General features: G+C 38.2%; 1 protein-coding gene across 3 annotated transcripts in view; it reads right to left on the bottom strand.

The window, feature by feature from the left end:
- Positions 1-14,520, bottom strand: part of pde4dip (phosphodiesterase 4D interacting protein) — a 67,918-nt gene extending 53,398 nt beyond the window's left edge. For 2 of the 3 annotated variants that reach the window (XM_084431921.1, XM_084431928.1), the window contains exons 1-3: positions 14,187-14,520; positions 7,189-7,241; positions 5,762-5,829 (exon numbers count right to left, since the gene is read on the bottom strand). In XM_084431921.1, the coding sequence (XP_084288047.1) occupies positions 5,762-5,829; positions 7,189-7,241; positions 14,187-14,233 (168 nt within the window). In that variant the 5' untranslated portion in view covers positions 14,234-14,520. Of the gene's footprint in view, positions 1-5,761; positions 5,830-7,188; positions 7,242-10,783; positions 11,166-14,186 lie in introns of those variants that run through there. The other variant, XM_084431918.1, reaches the window with a different exon arrangement.
- Between the last annotated feature and the right edge of the window lie 428 nt (positions 14,521-14,948).

A 14,948-nucleotide genomic window follows, 5' to 3' on the forward strand; every position in this document is an offset into this window, starting at 1 on the left:
TGTAATTGGTCCCACATGGCCTCAAGGAATAATACAAATACTGAAATGGAGACAGGGATGTCTTACGAATTCAAAATGACTCACACACACTAATTTACCTATAAAGGAACACAGATACTGTGACACTTCCTCAGGAAAATATACACAATGCTCAATCTGTGAACATCTGTGAACAGAGCTTGAAATAGCGATAATTTCACAGCAGAAGGTTCGAAATCTGAAGCCAGAACAAGACTGCTATAAAAAAAAGTGGGATCCAAAACAATTAGATAATTAGATGTATTTTTCTAATTTAATACAAACTTTTCATTACACATTATATTAGCATAACAATTTCAGTAAATGAAATGTTGAATGGGAAAATAAATACAAGTAAATTATATTATGTAAATTCTGAAATATTTCCTATTTATTTTACATCATAACGTTTGCTTTATATTTTCTAAAACTTAAAAATCTGTTTGCTTCCAGCTTTAAATTAGATTTTGAATCCTCTATTTTCAATGTGGTCTCTGACTTTTTACTGCAGTAAAATATAGTGTGTATCAATTTTAACAATTCTCAATATCAATTTCAATACAACAATAACAAAAATTTTTTAAATAATAATATAAATATTAACAAATGAAATGAAAACAATTGTGTGTAGCCTTCAAGTATTTCTCAAATAAATAAACATTGTTTCACATTTCTCAATTCGGTGTAGGTGTCAACATCAACATCAAAGATGCACATTAAGTAAATATTGCTTTATCTTTTTTAAGGAACTTAATTAGCATGTGACGGTATTCAATTTTCACATTATGATGCTGAAGCTTTTATCACAGTAAGTACATTTCAAAAACTGGTGGAAAATATAAACAAACTGTCATCCTCTGAATAAGTAAGGTAAACACCATAGTGATACAAAAATCTGAATGGCTGTTTGAGCAGAAAGTGCGATACCAAACCACTACTGGTACTTTTGACAACCCTATGATAACTCCAAGATCCCCAATTTCTTCCTTGCATTTCATCTATAGTGGCTACTGCAGTCTTTTCCTATACTTCACAATGTAACCGAATTCACAACAGGGGTGATCTATAAGGATGCAGCGAATAATACGGAGGAAAACCCTTAGTAAAGTAACGTGGTGCATCTAGTCTGTAGACAGACATGGTGCAGATTAGATCCTACACTACATTATCATCATCAACCATGACTGTCTCCATAATTTACTCAGCATGATGGCTCTGTCCCTCTGATGCGGACCACTGATTTACTACAAAGATCTGGCTCGAATTAAGCTGTCTGGCCTCAGTTCTCTCACTGTATGCTTGATGGTGCTGATCAGTGAGAGTGTGTGTGTGTTTGGGGGTGGAAGGAAATGGGGTCAGGGGGTGGATCAAATATACTGTTATTGTGAAACAAACCAGTAGAGGGCAGCGCAAGACACTTATGGTGCTACATGTGTTTTCCACAGCCCAAAATCGAACCAAAAAAATCTCCCACAATCTTAATCTTAAACATTTACTCCCGCCTCCTTCTCCCAGAAGGTTCTATATAGCCTTCATATTGGAAATGAAAGCAATTTAGCCTGACTGTATCAAGTATCACTCTCATGTCAGAGAAGAATAACCCAACAATCCAGATGAATTTGAGTGAGATGAGAGAGAGAAGAAAAAAAAGAAAAAACTTTTCATATGGACAGATTGGGAGAGAAAGGCCACATGTTAGCGGTTATACCCATTCATCAGTCTATGATATCCTGCATGGAGGGGAATAATACTGATCGATTCCCTAAAAAGCCAAAAGCGCACTTGAATATACACCACGCGCCTCAGTTTAATATATTCTTTTCCATCATTTTGTGTATTCCCTGTGCCGGGCTTGTTTCAGTGAGAATTGCCTCTGTGACATGAATCAGACACGAGGAGCAAAAAATAATGAATGCTTCAAGGCATGTGTTGCTCTTCATGCAGAAAATTTTGACCTATTTTCTATCCAAATGAAAAACTACATGTAGGGAGTGCTGCACAGAGCTCAGAAGCTCCCAGATAGACAGAACCGGCTCTCGTTGTCTGAGGCTTTCTGAGTTTTGTCGACTACTTGCTGAAAGGTACACAGAGAGCCAGGCCACATGGGATCAGGTCTTGACAGAGCCTGTCAAAAATCTCCACATTTCTGTGAAGTCTTCAAAATAAGGGCAGAATAACAGATTAGCAATTGTATTTTGTCCTGAGGTTGTAATAGCCCACAAACAATCTTATTATATTCATTTAAATGACCTTTTTGGTTGTTACGGACAACGGGCAACCATATGCTTTAAATTTCTTAAATACAGCAAAAAGAGCTTTTTGAAGAAGTGTGTTTTGATTTTTTCCTACTTTCAACTCTTCTACCTTCCAATCGCACCCCACCGAGTTGTTTGACAGCTAAAAATGATATTTTGGCAGATTCATATTTCAAGCAAGTTTGGAAACGATTGGCTCTTCCAACTGACAGGAATTTAGGCTAGAGGCCGACTTTGTTCAATAGAATGAATGTTTCATCCATGGAGAAAAGATCACTGCTACTCGTTTAAATCTCTCAGGTATACACAAAGGTACAACACAAAAAAGATGATTCAAATGCACATACAGTGGGTACGGAAAGTATTCAGACCCCCTAAATTTTTCACTCTTTGTTATATTGCAGCCATTTGCTAAAATAATTTAAAAGTTAATTTTTGTTCCTCATTATTGTACACACAGCACCCCATATTGACAAAAAACACAGAATTGTTGACATTTTTGCACATTTATTAAAAAAGAAAAACTGAAATATCACATGGTCCTAAGTATTCAGACCCTTTGCTCAGTATTTAGTAGAAGCACCCTTTTGATCTAATACAGCCATGAGTCTTTATGGGAAAGATGCAACAAGTTTTTCACACCTGGATTTGGGTATCCTCTGCCATTCCTCCTTGCAGATCCTCTCCAGTTCTGTCAGGTTGGATGGTAAACGTTGGTGGACAGCCATTTTCAGGTCTCTCCAGAGATGCTCAATTGGGTTTAAGTCAGGGCTCTGGCTGGGCCATTCAAGAACAGTCACGGAGTTGTTGTGAAGCCACTTATTTTAGCTGTGTTTAGGATCATTGTCTTGTTGGAAGGTGAACCTTCGGCCCAGTCTGAGGTCCAGAGCACTCTGGAGAAGGTTGTCATCCAGGATATCCCTGTACTTGGCCGCATTCATCGTTCCCTCGATTGCAACCAGTCGTCCTGTCCCTGCAGCTGAAAAACACCCCCACAGCATGATGCTGCCACCACCATGCTTCACTGTTGAGACTGTATTGGACAGGTGATGAGCAGTGCCTGGTTTTCTCCACACATACCGCTTAGAATTAAGGCCAAAAAGTTCTATCTTGGTCTCATCAGACCAGAGAATCTTATTTATCACCATCTTGGAGTCCTTCAGGTGTGCTTTCATGTGTCTTGCACTGAGGAGAGGCTTCCGTTGGGCCACTCTGCCATAAAGCCCCGACTGGTGGATGGCTGCAGTGATGGTTGACTTACTACAACTTTCTCCCATCTCCCGACTGCATCTCTGGAGCTCAGCCACAGTGATCTTTGGGTTCTTCTTTACCTCTCTCACCAAGGCTCTTCTCCCCCGATAGCTCAGTTTGGCCGGACAGCCAGCTCTAGGAAGGGTTCTGGTCGTCCCAAACGTCTTCCATTTAAGGATTATGGAGGCCACTGTGCTCTAAGGAACCTTAAGTGCAGCAGAAATTTTTTTGTAACCTTGGCCAGATCTGTGCCTTGCCACAATTCTGTTTCTGAGCTCTTCAGGCAGTTCCTTTGACCTCATGATTCTCATTTGCTCTGACATGCACTGTGAGCTGTAAGGTCTTATATAGACAGGTGTGTGGCTTTCCTAATCAAGTCCAATCAGTGTAATCAAACACAGCTGGACTCAAATGAAGGTGTAGAACCATCTCAAGGATGATCAGAAGAAATGGACAGCACCTGAGTTAAATATATGAGTGTCACAGCAAAGGGTCTGAATACTTAGGACCATGTGATATTTCAATTTTTCTTTTTTAATAAATGTGCAAAAATGTCAACAATTCTGTGTTTTTCTGTCAATGTGGGGTGCTGTGTGTACAATAATGAGGAAAAAAAATGAACTTAAATGATTTTAGCAAATGACTGCAATATAACAAAGAGTGAAAAATTTAACAGGGTCTGAATACTTTCCGTACCCACTGTATGCACCACACTGTAGACAACATGCACCACCAATTAGCAAAAACAATTAGGTATCGAATCAATACAGATAACCTGATTCTATTACATTTGATTCTGATTAATTTGAGTTTATTTCTGCATTAATGTCCATTTTTCTCTTAGGGTAGTATTTCAGAGACTGATTCAAATGGTTAATCAGTTTGAGCCATTCATTACAAGATTCAGACACTGCTTGTGCCATATGTTATTAATTCACTAAAACTTGCCATTTCTTCATAAATCGAACTATAGTGTTCACATTATCATACAGCCACTGACAAAAGGCATAGCATCAGAGATCTTGCGATTTTAAGAATCGAAGAAACAAAGGATAAATGAAGATTGGGATTAATCTTAAAAAATATATATATATGAATATTAATATTCATATATATTAATATTAATATTAATATATATATTATAATTTACATGAAATATTAAAATGTTAGTTTTTTTAATACACTGTATAATATGTTATAGTGTATAAAAACATTACTCACTATATCACTATAGATTATAAAATGTAAAAAACATTCCCAACCCTGAAAAACACCAGTTTTAACTACGACAGTTTTGAGGAGCATGAGATGAGATTTCTTCTCTATAAAGCAGTACATGCAAATTTATGCAAATTAAACTGTGGATAAATCGGTGTAACTCAGATCTGAATTAAGAGGGTTAGAATACAATAGCTCAAAGTCCACTTAGATTTTTATCAAGCATTTTTGTAATGGAACACTGATATGCGTTATGATATTCTAATCAGTGGTCTGTCATCTTTTTGTTTTGTGTCTTTATTTAATGTTTTTCACAAAACTCTCCTGAACCTTTCCAAAGAAAAAAACAAAACTGCAGTATTTCACAGAGGCCTCTCGTAAATGAAGGTAGCAAGGCTGAAGTTATATCACCGCCATAATAGGCTGGCCCATTTCCCAGAAAGCATTTTGCAAACAGATAGACCACAGCAGCGTGTGTACAGCAAGCATTCCAGATTCTGCTCTGCTCCAGAGTGTGTTTTATGGAAATCACATAAAAATAAAAAAGAACACTACAAAAACCATATGTAAGTTTACTCGGCTGTGCGTGTGCATACGTAGTTCTTGGGAATCTTGATGGATTCCATTGTGTTTACTGGACAACAGCATGGGTAAATGTGATTAGAAAGGACAACGAGCTGAAAGAACATGTCAATAGTGATGTTGTTCACAATCTGGCATTCCCAGAATGAACTAGGACAGCTTGATGGCGTATTAACATGTCAGAACTGGTACAAGGAACGATTAGCTGTGCAACAAGAGGATGGTTCTGATTACTCAAGAAAACAAAGTATAGTATTTACATCTGCATTTTAAGTAAGCTCTCCAACTAGTTCACTCGATCACTTCATCTGCAGGCAAACACCAAAGATTAACGTCCTCAACACAGTGGAAGCCACTCAGAGGACTGACAAATGGCTTTCACAGGCTTGCAGTTGCATGCAAAAGCTAATTTCGGGGAAAGGAAAGCAAGCACCTACCTGTTCAAACTCTCTCAGGCTATGTGTCTGCAGAACAGCGCTCTTCTCGGCATCATCACTGGAGGAATCTGTTAGAATACAATCAACAACAGTTAGAATCTCTATAGAATTTTTTTTTTTGCTTTATTAAAAAAATAATGGTAAGTAGAATGTTGGGGGAAAGAGAGGGAAATGGGATTCTGCATGCCAGACTCAAACAATAAATTATTTGTTATAAATAAATTCTGTTTATTTTTAAATAACATAATATAATATAATATAATGCTGGGAGCACATACACTAGAGCAGAACTGTGTCGAGCCATTAACAGGCCAGGAACAAGGCTAAAATTATGTGTTTTTTTCCAAGCATGAGAATAGGATAACCCCCACAGGACATAATCACAGAAACACTGGTAAGGCCCAATCTTCTTGCAGTTCTTTAAAACCATGGCATGGCCTCATTAAAGCTTATTACAGGACTTTTAGTTAAAATGTGCCAGTGATGTGTACTGGAAGTGAGCCTGGGGGTGTATTGGAGACGAGTGCATGGCACAGGCCTGTTGCACTACACTTTAACTGTGCCAGAGAAATGTCAAACACTCTCACAGCGAGGTGTCTGAGAGCGAGTTTTCTGGAACTTTTACTTAAACATAATTAAGCTATTAGCTTAATAATGCTCATAAATATGTCCAGAAATATACTGTATGTGCTTTTATCCGAGGAGAGGAGGAGGGAAAGGATGAGGGAGAGATGATTAAGGGTAGGTTTACAAGACAACGCTGTACTAAAAAATTTTTTTACGTTTTTCGCGTACAGACAACAATGTTGTCAAAACGACCCTTGTTTATATGGATCCGTGAAAACGACAAAAGAAAACGCTGTATTATTCATGCCAGGCCAGTAGTTGGCAATGTCACGTTGTAAAGAAACACTACACGGCTATAGACTGGACATGTAATACATATACGTATGACGTCACCGTTTTTGTAGTTTACATGAATATAACAGTATCGTTTTCCAGAACTTTGAAACCAATTTTCAAAAGTTTGTGTTTTCAGGCACTCCGTTTTTAGTTGAAAACGGTGTCGTGTAAACGGCCCCTTAATATTTTTGAAAGAGCTTTGTGTCAATTGATATCCAGAGAGAAGCAACACAACCAAGCAGAGACTGAATGGGTTTTTCAAAATGTCACTGCCACAGTGTTTTGCACAATCAGGTCTAAGATTAAATGAGTTGTTTTGGCAAAATTTGTCCAATATTCTATAAAGTCACAAGAGGCTATGCATTCCAGAGATTTTACTGTGGGTAAGAGGTCTTCTTAGGCAAGCCATGAAGTGGCATGTGTTGTGACAGCGTTAAAAATAATTGTACATTTGGAAATACTTGCAAAAACTGGTGAGTTCATCCACTGTGTACAACAGAAAATCTACCAGTAAAATTACTTACCACCCATATTGATCATGCTCTTGGGCCGGGCCGCTTTATTTCCATTATAGTGTCTGAAACATACAAGAAAAGATTAACATTAACTGTCTTGTATCAGTTTAATTGTTTCTGTTGAACATACAGTTACAGTATTATATAAGGTCAAGTTTTTGAACAGGAAACAATGTTTTTTGGTTCTACCCATATTTAAACATTCTCAAATGTCAGATAAATATCACAAACCAACAGAGTTTCCACACTAAAGGCTCATCAGTCTGTCCATGTTAACCAAGTGACACATAATCAGCACACCTGATCATGTTTAATGCCTAATTTTTGTCTGAATGTCTGTAACCTGTCATCTGCTTCACATTTGTTAATTGGGCAACATGGGCAGTACTGCTAATAAACAGGCATTCTTTGAGCACTATGATAATTATAGTGATGTGATTATAATAAGAGGTTATATAATTGCATTATCATAATGCTGACACGAGCTGTGGGACAACATATCTTAAATAAAGTAGCTTTTCTCTCATTCTGCCCCATATAGAAGATAGCAAAGTTCCTTCCTAGTGCTCATCTAAACATTAATATTTAACCTCCTAAACATTCTTATTGATTAGTGCCCACAGGGTCTAAAACGCTGCTCAGATTGCAGATCATCAGCACAAATGGACACAAGGACTTTTAAGACAGACTCATCTTTCACATGCACTCAGTGCTTGAGTGCTTGGCTTATTTTCGAATGACATCGATTTTGTAATTCTATATTCTAAGAGTCTTCAGCCTTTTCCAGCCTCCAGTCTTCAGTGTCACATGATCCTTCAGAAATCATTCTAATATGCTTATTTGGTGCTCAAAAAACATTTATTATCAATGTTGCTTAATATTGTTGTGTAAACTGTGATGCATTTTTTTTTTTAGGATTCTTTGATGAATAGCAAGATCAAATAAACAGCATTTACATCAGGAAGATCAGGTCTATCCTAACTGAGCATGCAACACAACTTCTCGTCCAGGCCCTGGTCATTTCTAGGCTTGACTACTGCAATGCTCTTCTGGCTGGACTTCCATCATGTGCAACTAAACCTCTACAAATGATTCAGAATGCTGCAGCTTGTCTTGTCTTCAACGAGCCCAAGAGGGCCCGCGTCACTCCTCTGTTCATCTCTCTGCACTGGCTACCATTTGCTGCTCGCATCAAGTTCAAGGCATTGACGCTTGCTTACAGATCTATCACAGGCTCAGCTCCCTCCTACTTTCACTCACTCCTACGAGCCTACATCCCTACCAGAAGCCTACGATCGGTCAACGAGCGATGTCTCGTGGTTCCATCACAGAAAGCCACAAAATCACTTTCCAGAACATTCTCATTCACAGTTCCATGCTGGTGGAATGCTCTCCCCACCCTCATCCGGAATGCAGAATCCCTGACAACTTTCAAAAGACAGCTGAAAACCCATCTCTTCCATGAGCACTTAACCTCATAAAAAAAAAAAAATCTCCTTTTTCCTTTAAATCCTCGCTTATCGGGCTTATGCTACTCTTAACAATGCCTGAACTTCGTATTTTGAGCACTTCTTGCGTTGTTTCTTGCCTCTTCACGATGACTCGCTTAATTTAGTCCTAATTTGTAAGTCGCTTTGGACAAAAGCGTCTGCTAAATGTAAATGTAAATGTAAATTTATTTGAAATGGAATATCTTTTTAATGTGTCTGCTGAATAAAAGTTTTTTTTTTTTTTCAAAAAATCCTAATATAACTTTTGAACAGTAATGTACATTTATGATGCTTATATTATATAGCCATTTAATGATTATTACAATGTCATATACTTGTACATTACATTATAAAATTCTATTCTACCGCATATTTTCATTTTATCATTAATTGTCAAACCTGCATGCAGTAATGTTGCGCATCCACTTTTGAAGACCCCTAGAGTATTCCAACGTATTCAGTAGCATATCACAATTGTCATGAGGCAACTGTTTGTTGCTGCATCAGTAAATGGCTGAGTTAAAGTAAGTGACAGTCTAATAGAGTAATACGGTAAAATGCTGCTTTCTCATGCTCACATGCCTCAATAATAGAAAACATTTGACTGCACTGCAGTTTTTAAATGGCTGAAAGGAACATGCTGAAAATGCAGAATCTTGTAAAGTCAATGCCTCTCAAACTTTTCATACACACTACCGGTCAAACATGCCTTTACTGCAACTTTTGATCAATTTAATTAATTCCTGCAGAATAAAAACATTAATTTCTTTCAAAAATGGATGTACCCTACATTCCCATCAGGCTACAGTGCTGCTTCACCAACACCAAGTCAGATTACTTTAACAGTTTTAAAGGTTTGACAAAGCAAAAGCTAAATCTTACCCCCTGGAACCTGCTTAAGAACCCCCGGGGGTGCATATGCCCCTGGTTGGGAATCACTCATCCAATTAAAATACTTAACTAAAATCTACTTTAAATAATTACTATTGTTACAGATGCAAGGCAGATAGAATAAACATTTCCTTGGATTGACAACAAAACATATATCCAGTGAATGTTCATAAATGCAGTTAGTCTTCCTCTCTTGATCTTTTCAATACCACTTGCAAACTATATACTCCTGGCCCCTTCCTAAAAGCTCATTAGAATAGATGATGACTGTTGCGCACATGAGCTCTTCACACTTATCCAATAAATGGGTTCAGGCAATAATACAGCCTAGACAATAGTGTGACAGATGGGGCCGACCATTCAGCTTCCTCACTTTGATCCGAAAGACAAAGAGTCGGGCGCCTAATTTACATGATCCATATCAAACACTTAAAAGATCTCATATTCTCCTAAAAGCCAAAGAACATCCATTTCACATTATTGCCCCACAGAGAGTGACAGACAGAAGGGTTCAGCAAGCAAAAGAGAAAAAAACAGATGGTCTTCCACACACAGCTAAACAAGGGCGCCAACAGCTTCACCATGCCGGCAACGATCCACCCACAAAGGTGTGCATATTGTGGGGGATGGGCCTATGCTAAAAGTTTGTAATGAACCTCTTTGTTTCTCTAAACAGCCACCATTGCAGTCAGATTTTCCATAGAGAAGGACAGCTTCATCACATACAAACAAAACATGTCCAATAGCTTCAGATGCCAAGAAGATCCCTGAGTCATGACCACCTGCTCTAGGTCGCTCATAATCACGCTGGTGGTCAGCTGAGAAATGAACTCCCCCACACTAACATGACAAATGGTCTGCTCAAACGTGAATGCTGTTTAAACAGTGGTATTGCATAAACAGAGGGGCATAGTTTAGTATTCCCAAACATTCGGAGTTGCTTAAACATAAATGGCATTTAAAAAACGTATTTACTTAATTAACTCATGCAAAGTGTGCTGTTGTAATGATTTCAGCCTTAAGATGAGACAAACCAGACACTGTACTCCCACATTTTTCAAATTACGGCGAGTTATGCATGGATTCAAACTCTAAAAACAAACAAATCCCAAAGACATGGTGGAACACACAGCAATATAAAAACGAATTCCTCAAAAACCGAAAGCAAGCTGTTTTCTCTCCTGAAGTATGTTTCCCGCTCTGTTTCGAGGTGAATACCTTACCTGCCACGATACAAAAATCCACTCATCTTTGCGACATCCAAACCACAGGAAAGTTAAAAAAGAACAGACAGGAACAAACTCAGCTTCTAAAGAGGGAAACAGCCAGGCTCTCTTCTGTGGCTCTGATCTCAATCCAGTGTTTTAGTGAAGAAATCTTCATTTCCAAAGACCAGGCTGGTCAGGAGTCCAACCAAACACAAGCGCACGCACACACACATGCGGGGAAAAGCTACTATTTCTCTCTGGACGGCAGACAAGAGACGGTCATTTGACGTGGCAAGGCCAGACCAGAAGTCAGTGAGACACACATGCAGGGTTGTTAAGTGGTAAACAGCACAGAGGTGAGGGTACACACACAGTCAGAGCGCCACTGGCTTGCCCTGAAAGAATGATCTGTTCGTGCATGCTCAAATACAGGTTTTTCTGTGTATGTGTGGGGGGGAGGAGGGTGTGTTGTTTCCAACTGGTAAAAACCACATTGGGCCTTCCTGCCCAGGCTTGAGGAGCATCCTTTACATTGTAAATGGGCCATTCGCCCCTAGCTGTTACTGTCTATGAGCTGAGAGGAGGGGCGGTGAGGGACACAGGCTCAGACAGGTCTGTAGGTAAAACACAGCATTTAAGAAGATTAGCCTATCTCTTTCTGCTGAAGATGAGGAATCTGATGTTACCAAGTTCAAAAAGCCTTTGAAAGTAAACTCAGCTGTAAAAAACAGAGACTATACTGTATATATATATAGCACAGACAAACTGTGAGGTTCTGTCTCACTCCAGGATGATTTATAAAATCCACAGTGTGTGTGACTAAGACTAAACTCAAGGAGACTAAAATGGAAATTGCATTATATTTTCCAAGGGAGTGGCTAATGAGGTGCGTAACAGTTTAGTCAGAGATATCCACATCATTTTCAAACATGCAATCTCACTGAGAAAGTGACTGATTTAGAGTGAATACAGAAACATACACAGAATGACATAAAGGTTAACAAATGATGACAGAATTTTCATTTCAGAGTGAACTATCCAAAGCTTAAATAGAGCTTCTCAGAACAGTTATGTCACCTTTTTTTAAAGGTACAGACTGACTTGAGCAAGAAATAACATTCAGGCGAGTTACATAATTTCAAAACCTCCCCCCAGATAAATAATTGACATTGGAAGAGCCTGCTAGCTATTAATCATCATGTTCATCATCAGCTATACATTTTATTCCTTATTAAGCCTGCTGTTGGTCTTCTTGCAGGCCTGGGAATTGGGAAATGCCACGCATTACTCTCTCAAGAAAAGCCAGCATGCGACTGTGTTTGGACTCTCTGAGAGGTTTCTCCTCAGCTCAACTGAATGATTAAAGATGCTTTGAGATTTAAGGAGAATATAAAACTGAAGTTAGGTAGAGAACACATTAAATGTACAGAAAGAATCACACTAAACCCAAGTATATTTACATATTTAAGTATTTATAAGTATATAACAGAGAAAGAGGTAGTGTATCTAACCCAGAAGCAACGGTGACCCTGTAATTACCACTGAGACTGCACTATGTTCCCACCCTTCAATCTGAAATCCCTGTGTTTGAACAGCTGCCCAGGACCAGCTGCTGGGTGTACGACTGACAGAGAACCACAAGTCACACAGGACCCTAACTAACCACAAATAGTCCGTTTTACATCAGAAAAGTGGATTCTTTCATAGTGAGCACTTTGCCACAGAGCAGGTGATCCTAACAGCTATTACATCACTTCATCCAGTATTTTTATAGACCATAAATATATAGCAACTGTGCACCCTTTTATCCCATAATATTTTTGAAGCATAATGTGGGTGAAATGTTTTCAAGCATTAAGACGTCTATGACCTCACATGTTATGGTTACGTTTACCGACTATTACATGGCGTGTGAGCAGGCAGGCTACGGCTATTATTATTTAATCATTTCATTGGTGGAATTGTTCATGCTTCTATGTCTTGTATATAATGAATTCGCAGCACTGACAGGGAAATTCTGGGTTGCCATATGTGTAGAATGAATCCCAGGCAATCCCTGAACCGGCTGATTAGAAACAGGACATGTCCCCTTCATTGTATATATACGTCTGTGTGTAAGAGGGGGTGAGGCGATGGACTCCATAATTAACACATTTTTACAAGCTGTTAATGAAGTTGTATAACTCCTAGTACAATTCCTTGCTACGCGTCCATCTGTGACAGTAGAATTAGAAGCAGACACGATATTATGTCAATTACAATTAGAAAGCCATTTGGAAACAGATGCAATGCTAAGAAAGTCATTATCATAGTCATTTTAACATTCCTACTCATCAAGCACTGAAAATATTAACAGAAGTAAATGACATTGAGAGCTCATAACATCAAACAGCTGCTCTCACATATGCTGTAGCAGCATTTACCCGCAATCTTGAGATGAAAATAAATGTGCTAGAACATAAACTTTGATTATGAACATCAGTAATGTCTCATAACAGCTATGTTTAGATCAATAATCTACTTTAGATGATATATATATAACAGGACCTACACAAACAGGATAACTGACATTACAATAATAAAGGAAAATTGTGTTTCAAATTAACAATAAAACTAAAAATTAATATTTAATCATATATTATTGCGTATAATATATTATTGCATATTTACAAGTTTCAAGCATTTGAATGGTCAAGCAAAGTTGAATTGAATATGATAAAAAATACATGTAAAATTAAAAAATATATATTATTTGTCAACTTAAATGGATGACTTGTAATAATACAAATGCTCAAATTGGAAGTTGGAGCTTACTAGGTGCACTTTGAAGGAAGATTATGAGGGTCAAAATGTACCATTGTAAGGATGCATAGAGATATTTTATGTTCTTAAAACTAGCTGTTTTTCATGCCTGGTTTTATTTGTACACCTAATGTTCTAAAAAAAATAAAAAAAAATAATGAGACACAATATTATTTCCTGTAACATTTGGTTACATCCTTTCAAATACATCACTCCACCCATGATGGTTCTTTCACTGGAATAGTTTCAGCAATCAGCACCCTAGACAAGCACTTGATAATAACTGGGATTAGTAGCAGCCTTATCCTAATTATTCTTCACTCATGTGTAGTGGAGAGCAAAACTGGTGGTCAAAGAGCAGAGCACTAAACCCCAAACACAGACTTACATTTCAGCACAGATTCAACCTTATTGATATCTAAGCAGATCAACATGACAGAATTCTGATGGACACGTGATTAACAGATGCTTGCATTTTGTGTCAACACATGGTCCAACGTGGTCATTATTTTCTTCATTAACCCTTTGCAGCTTGAACTGTGTCATGAACACACGTGAAAAAAATTTCATTTTCATTTTCAACTTGTTTTCAGTCATAGAGGACAGGCAGACATACCTTTCAACATCTCTCCGGTATCGCTCATCGGACGCTGTCCAGTCCATATTAGTCCATCTTTCATGCGCCTCCTTGTATATCCACAATACCGCGTCAAATTAAGGTAAATTAACCTGTCATTGTGTTGCAGATGTCATAAAACCAGTCGCATAGCTTCGAATGCAATATGAGGATGCGCAGTTCATTGTCATTGGTGTCTGTCGAGTCAGTGCAAGCAAGCAAACCCCCCCGCGGTTCAGTGCTCCGTGTATCGCACGCGTCAGGAGAAGCAGCCGTATCAAAGGAGTGTTGTGCTGGCCGTGCCCTCTTCACTGTACTGTCAAAACATTCATTCATCGTGTGCTTGTGTTTACCGTTTATACTGTTGAATATTATAGCTTATAGCTATTATTTTTGGTGGATAATAGTAGCCTATTGTGTCTGTGGGCAAAATACTGAACTGTTTTCGTTGAAAATAACATAGCTACCGAAGAATACATATAGGGCCTACAAAAATGACCATTGGCTATGAAACAAAATTTGGGATTTATTTTCTTCCCTGTTGTGACGTATATCCCGAGGTCCCTGCGGAACAAAAGTAGGCGTTTCTAAATTTGTGGGTGTTTTCAAACTGGTGGGTGTTAATAAATTATGCAATGAAAATGAAATGAGTTTTCGAACAAGAAAAAATGTAGGGCGGGACTCGATTTTTTCACTAGGGATCCTGAGTTACAGGTTGTTATTTTGTTGTTATTTTTTTCATCAATTTATTTTGATTAAAGA

This window comes from Rutilus rutilus (assembly GCF_951802725.1).
Source record: "Rutilus rutilus genome assembly, chromosome: 15".
Taxonomy (NCBI): Eukaryota; Metazoa; Chordata; class Actinopteri; order Cypriniformes; family Leuciscidae; genus Rutilus; species Rutilus rutilus.